General features: G+C 34.6%; 1 protein-coding gene across 1 annotated transcript; it reads left to right on the forward strand.

The window, feature by feature from the left end:
* Positions 1-7: 7 nt before the first annotated feature.
* LOC119664613 lies at positions 8-5771 on the forward strand. Its single transcript, XM_038074072.1, has 5 exons — positions 8-2964; positions 3034-3182; positions 3224-4134; positions 4564-5290; positions 5354-5771. Exons 1-5 carry the CDS (start codon positions 67-69, stop codon positions 5769-5771), a joined length of 5103 nt encoding a protein of 1700 aa, XP_037930000.1. The 5' UTR covers positions 8-66.
* Positions 5772-7330: the final 1559 nt, after the last annotated feature.

Consider the following 7330-nt stretch of genomic DNA (forward strand, 5'->3'; position numbering starts at 1 on the left):
ATAAAAATCTGCAATTATTCAATCGCTTTCACGCTTATTTCGTACCGTTCAATTTTAAATACAATCATGCCGGGCGAAAGTGAAATTTATAAGCAATTGCTTAAAGAACAACAAGAGTTCTCAAAAAATTTACTGAAACAACAACGTGAGTGGATGGACTCAATGTTCCAAAAACAAGGTACTGCCGGTGTATCTGAAAGAAATAACAACATTGTTCCAGTATTTCACAAATTTTCGAAAGAACAGCAAACCTGGGAATCGTACTTAGAACAACTTAACCAACATTTTTTAGCATATTCAGTTCAGTGCAGTGAAAAACAAAAATCATTTTTCTTGTCTTGGATTGGCACAGAAAATTTTGAGCTGCTAAAAAATCTTTTCGGTAACACGAAAGTACAAGAACAATCTTTCAAAAATTTAACGGAAAAACTAACGGATCATTTCCAGTCGAAACGACATGTGGTCGCTGCACGTTACGATTTTTTCAAAAGGGAAATGAAGCCACATCAATCATACAGAGAGTGGGTAGCCGATCTCCGCGGATTGGCAAGAGAGTGTAACTTTTCGTGCTCAGCCCAGAATTGTTTACACAATTTCGTGGATGATATGATTCGTGACCAAATTATTATACGTACACCTCACGATGCAGTGCGCACGGCTGCGTTCCAAAAGCCCCAGCCAACACTTGCTGATGTTTTGCAGATTGCAGAATTGTACGAAACAACCACTAAAACGGTGGCAACAATTAAAGAACAAACGATCGAAAACTCAATGCCTGTTAATTCAGTTGGTACAATTATAAAAAAACCGGGTGTTTTCAACAATAACAATAATAAAGTAAAATTCAAATCATGTTCTGGCTGTGGAAACTCTCATGCAAGAGAAAACTGTAAATTTAGAAATGCTGTATGCAATAGATGTAGCAAAATTGGACATATTGCGCCAGTGTGCATGTCAAAACAAAACAAGAACAACAAACGTAATTTAGGTGATGAAAACAAGAAGAAAGATTACCGTCGTAAAAGTCACAACATTGGTACTGTTGAAACAATTAACAGTTTAACAGGTATTGTAAAAACTGAAAGCAATAAGAATTACATTGACTTGGAAATTTGTAATAAAATTGTGTCTTTCCAAATGGATTCTGGTGCAACAGTTTCTTTAATAAATAAGCGAACATTCAAAACTCTAAATTGCCCAAAGTTGCAAAATTGTACAAAAACCTTATTTGGTTTTGGCAAAAATGAAATTCCAGTGCTTGGTGAACTTTGCGTAGATATCAAATGTGGCGGAAAAGAAAGGGAAGTGGTAATCGTTGTCGTGGATGTCGAAAACTGTAACAATTTATTCGGTTTCGATTTATTCACAGAATTCGGGTTTGAGATTCAGCAAATTTGTAACATTACTGAAAGTGAATCACACAGAATAAGCGAGCTGTGTAAGAAATATGGTGATATTTTTGAACCAGCTCTTGGCACAATAAAAAACTTTAAGGTCAGTATTTTTTTAAAGCCAAATGCACATCCGAAATTTTACAAAAGCCGACAAATTCCATTTTCGCAAATGTCACTTTTCAAGAAAGAAGTCAATCGATTGACAAATGCGGGTATTTGGAAACCTGTGAAGTTTTCCCAATGGGCTTCGCCTATTGTACTAGCTCCAAAAGCTGATGGTTCCATAAGAATTTGTGGGGATTTTAAACAAGCAGTCAATGCGCAAATTGACATTGAACAATATCCTTTGCCCATACGCGAAAGTCTTTTCCATAAAATTAATTGCGGTCAACATTTTACAAAAATCGACCTTAAGGACGCGTATTTACAAATGGAACTTGACGATGAAGCAAAAACAATAATGGTTGTCAACACTCCACTTGGGTTATTCCAATACCAACGTTTACCGTTTGGGATTGCAAGCGCTCCAGCTATATTCCAAAGATATCTTGAGCAGTTACTTCAAGGCGTAGAAGGTTGTGGAAATTATCTCGATGACATCATCATCTCCGCACCTACATTTCAACAACACATCAGCCGCCTAGAACAAGTACTTCGTATTTTGCAACAAAATGGTATCAGGTGCAAGCAAGAAAAATGTTTCTTTCTGCGAGATAAAATCGAGTATCTCGGGCGTCAAATTAGTGCAAAAGGTATATTGCCAGATGAGTCAGGATTAAAAGCAGTCAAAAACCTGCAGCCGCCTAAAGATCTAAAGCAAGCAGAAGCATTCATGGGTAAGGTAACCTATTACCATAATTTTATACCTAATTTTTCGCAATTATCCGCGCCAATCAACATGCTGCGCCGAAAAAATGTAAAATTCACATGGGGTACAGCACAACAACAAGCATTTACAGCTCTAAAAACGCATATTCTCAATGCAGCGCAATTAGCACATTATCAGGAAGATTTACCGTTGGTTCTAGCTACAGATGCCTCCTCCTATGGCATAGGAGTTGTGCTCTCGCATACGTACTTTGACGGTACAGAAAGGCCTATTGCTTTTGCATCTAAAACTCTCGACATTCATCAACGACGATATAGTCAGATAGAGAAGGAAGGGCTAGCTATCGTTTTTGGAGTCAAGCGTTTCCATCAATATTTATACGGAAGAAGATTCACCTTGGTTACTGACCACAAACCTCTTGTTAGCATTTTTAATCCAATTCATCAGTTGCCGTCGATGACGTCACATCGTTTACAGCGATGGGCTATTATACTAATGGCTTATCAGTATGATGTTCGGTATCGTAAAACTACTGAGCATGGAAATGCCGATGCTTTATCTCGTTTACCTGTTGGTGAAGATAAAACTTTTGATCATGAAGAATCTTGTTTCAACATCAATGAACTTAACACACCTATTGACGCTGAAATAATTCGTCAGCATGCCAAAAATGACCCAATTCTTCGCCGAGTTTATTTTCTCGTTACAAACGGTTGGCCTGAAAAGCTAATGCCTCAAGATGCTGATCTTCGATCATTTTTCAATCATCGCTTTGCTTTAATACTAAACAACAATTTGCTTTGCCTCCAGACGGAGTACAACCGGGTTGTCATTCCAGCCTCCCTTAAGCAGAAAATTCTTAAACTTCTTCATGATGGTCATTGGGGAGTATCGAGACAACATGTCTGGTGGACTAATATTGACAAAGACATCGCACAATTAACTGAAAATTGTGATGTGTGCAAAATTGCAAATCCTGTTCCGCACGTGAATACGTAAGCTGGCCTGAAGCTGATCGACCTTGGGAGAGAGTACATATCGACTTTGCTGGTCCATTTTGTAATTCAATGTGGCTAATTTGTGTCGACGCTTTCTCGCAATTTCCGTTCGTTGTACAACTATCTACAACAACAACGGTTGACACCATATCAGCATTGTCTTCTATATTTTCTCTGGAAGGTATACCAGAAACCATCGTAAGTGACAATGGTCCGCAATTTACAGCTGAAGCATTCAACAATTTTTGCTCAAAACTTGGCATCAAACATATAACAACAGCGCCGTTTCATCCAGCCTCAAACGGGTTAGCCGAACGATTCGTCAGATCTTTTAAAACTGCTGTTAAGAAAAACATTGACGATGGATTGTCTCTCAAATTCGCTGTATCAAAATATCTTGCAACATATCGTGCAATGCCGAATGCTGAAGGTAAATCACCTGCAGAACTTCTACATGGAAGGCCTGTTCGTACCTTGTTGAGTCAACTGTTTGAATCGCCTAGGAAGCACCTTGAAGCTTCGAAAAGGAAAATGAAATTTAGTCTAAAGCAACCCGTCTTCGCTCGAAACTACGCAAGAGGGGAAAAATGGATAAAAGGAGTTATTGTGAAACAACTTGGTAAAATGGTTTACCGAGTGAACACATCTTTTGGTTACATCAAACGTCATGTTAATCAGCTTAAAACTAGAAGTAGCTCTGACCTCTCTTCACAACCAATTTTTGAATTCGCTCCAAATTTCATCAATGCCACACCGCCTTCATCTAGCCAATCAACATTAATGCCTAGTGAAGAACGTTCTACCGAAGTAGTTCAACTTCGAAAAAGTGGTCGTATTCGGAAGGATGTTAATCGATTTGAATCCGACGATTTCAGGAAAACTCAAACTTTGTCAAAAATTAAGGGCGGAGAAAGTGTTATAATCTAGTATGTTTTGCATTAGTTTAAGCAATCTTAAATAATGAAATGTAAACAAAATTTAGTGAAATATAAACTGTCAATCTTGTCGGTTGTATTTACTTCACTTTATATTCTAGATTTAACACTAGAATTAATATTACAACATTTGTATAATTACAACACACAAATAACTACACTGAAAATGTATTTATAAAATGTGAAAAAAGAATAATTATTGTTAATCTGTTTCTCATTAAAAGCTCCATGTTTGAATCAATTAACCTACGCCATTATACATTAACGCATCAATAATTAAGTAAACACATTGCATGCGTGCCTAATTGAGTAATTACGGTTAATTACACAATTAATTTCTTAAATTTCCATCATCAAAACCTTATAAAAGGTAAAGAAAAAAATACCAAAATTTATTTTCACTTAAGTGAATATGGACGCAGTAGCAAGTACAGATTTTTTCAAGCCACATTGGCTGTGCTGGAAAATTTTGGGTATAGCACGACAAAAGGTCAAAAATAAATCAGCTTATTTACTTTACGGCATCATACTGAATATTGTGGTTACTCTTTATTATCCTATACATTTGTTAATGTCATTATTTCAAAATCAAACGGCAACGGATAATTTAAAAAATTTTGCAATTAGCGTTACGTGTACCGCATGTACCTTAAAGTTTCTCATCTACGCCATCAAATTGGATAAGGTACGTGAAATGGAAATGCTACTAGAGAAGTTGGATGCCAGAGTTCAAAGTGTGGATGAAAAGCAGGAATTTGGAAAATTGCGTACAGATATGAGAAATATTGCTTACAGTTTTGTTATAATTTATTTTCCAGTCATTGTGACTGGTAGCTTGTCAGTGATTTTAAAAGAGGAACGTAATCTATTATATCCTGCTTGGTTTCCATTTAATTGGCGTGAATCCATATTAAAATATTTATTGGCCAGTTTGTATCAAATGGTGGGTATAAGTTTCCAGCTACTACAGAATTATGTCGATGATTGTTTTCCTTCGATGGCACTTTGTTTATTATCTGGACATATTAAAATTTTGGGCATGAGAGTGTCAAAGATTGGTTACAGTGTGACAAAAATCGCCGATAATGAGTTAGAATTAGACAAGTGTATAAAAGATCAAAATAATCTATACAAGTTAGTTAAGTAACTACTTATTTCTTATAAAATTTACAAAACTATTTAAACATTTTCTTCTAGACTTTTCGATTTAATTCAGGATATCACTTCACTACCTATGTTTATACAATTCACGGTTAGTGCATTGTGTCTTTGCGTTGCTATGGCTGCACTCATATTTTATGTAGATGACCCAATTGATCGTCCGTACTATGTGGTCTACCTTTTAGCTGTGCCAATGCAAATATTTCCTACCTGTTACTATGGCAGCGATTTCCAATACCTCTTCGGTCAACTACATTATGCGGTGTTTCGCAGTAATTGGATGGATCAGAGTCAAATGTACAAGAAGCATATGATTCTATTCACTGAACGTTCAATGAAACCCACTACTGCAGTTGCTGGCGGTATGTTGCGCATACATTTGGATACATTCTTCTCAACTTGCAAAGGTGCATATTCATTGTTTGCTGTCATCATTAGATTGAATAGTAATTAATGTAAACCAAATACAATTTAAATGATTGTTATCTAAAAGCAAATCGTTGCGTTTTGGTGATTTTCATGTAAATTAGAAAAATATTATATCATATGCAATTAATAAAGTTGGAAAAAATGCTTTTTTTTGTTTAATATTTTAATTATAGTAATCATGTAAGTTAACCTTAATAGCACTATTATACTGAAAGAGCAACTTGATGCATAAAAATTCTATATAAAGACACAAAAAATTATGAAAATTTATAGAAATGAAAGTTAATATATTAGTTTCCTATTTTGTTAATTGATTTGATGATGATATAGTACAGTTTGATTAAAAAGTATATAAATATTTTATAAAGACACAAAAAGGCCGCGTTGATCTATGAGCTATTAAAAAAATTAAGAGAAATAGAAGTTAATATTTAAGTATTTTTTTTTATTTTCTTTAAAATGAAGATAATGCAAGTTGGACACGATATAAGATTTAAGACATTGTGTTAATGCTTTATGATGTTTTTGTGCTGTCAAGATGTTTATAGTAGTGCGAGAATCTTGGCAGCCAAATGAACCCTACATATAGAATAATATTTTTGTTCTATATTTTAAACGCTATACAAGAGACTCGCTATACCTACAAGAGATATTAAAATGATGGAGCCTTCGAACAGTCTAATAAAATTGGAAAAGTTATTATCAAAATTATTTTATTTAACAAATATTTCTTGCTTAAATATTTTTTGTTTCCATCACCTTCAACTTTTTTGTTATTGTTTATTTTAGCTTAAAAAACTAACAATAAGTGAATTTTAAAAACTAAATTTATTTTTTTCCTTAGGCCATATATTTGGAATAAGAATTGAATCATTAAATAATTTAAAATTAAAGTTTTTTCTGTTAAATTTTTTTTGCTGCCCTGAGTTAGGTTAGGTCGCAGTGGGGACCTTGTGCTCAAAACTCACTTGAACTCTAATAATTTCATGAATCAGCGAATCATTTCCTAATTTCATGCGGTTTAGTTAACAACATCCTAAACATTGCCTATTAAAAAAGATGTTAGGTTAAGTTGGAGTGGCGGCCTTGTATACCAAGAAAGTCCACAAGAGCTCAAAGTAATGGCCCGTTGTGGCACCACAGGAAAAAACAATGTTAAAAACTTTTTAAGCTAACTAAATATTGGTATTTTTAACTGTAATATAAAATATTTTATTATACTCATAATTGTAGCAAAAAGGATGAATCTTCAATACCGGCATCTATAAGGTCATAACGTAATAAGATATTTCCTTCACGAATTATGTGTCTCGTGAAAACTTAAACCAAAACTTTAGCGAATAAGCAAATTATTTCATATATGTACTTTATCTGTACTTTAGTTCCCTAAACAAACTAATTTTGTAAACTAACACAGTTAACGCAACAGCCTACATAACCAGCAGGAATGAAACAATTTGGCCAAAATTTAAGCTACAGATTTCCACATGTAAGGATTGCTTATTACTTATACATGTATTTGCTGTGCTCGCCAAAGCCAAAGCCTCGTACCAGGACACATATGTTGCGAAAGTGTAATGTAAG

This window comes from Teleopsis dalmanni, unplaced genomic scaffold (genome assembly GCF_002237135.1).
Source record: "Teleopsis dalmanni isolate 2A unplaced genomic scaffold, ASM223713v2 unscaffolded_contig_2286, whole genome shotgun sequence".
In the NCBI taxonomy this organism is placed as follows: domain Eukaryota; kingdom Metazoa; phylum Arthropoda; class Insecta; order Diptera; family Diopsidae; genus Teleopsis; species Teleopsis dalmanni.

Coding starts and splice junctions, on each gene's coding strand:
- LOC119664613 (XM_038074072.1), top strand. CDS start 67: ATGCCGGGCGAAAGTGAAATTTATAAGCAATTGCTTAAAGAACAACAA. Junction 4,135..4,563: donor AAAAATTAAGGGCGGAGAAA/GTGTTATAATCT, acceptor TTTTCACTTAAG/TGAATATGGACGCAGTAGCA. Junction 5,291..5,353: donor GATCAAAATAATCTATACAA/GTTAGTTAAGTA, acceptor ATTTTCTTCTAG/ACTTTTCGATTTAATTCAGG.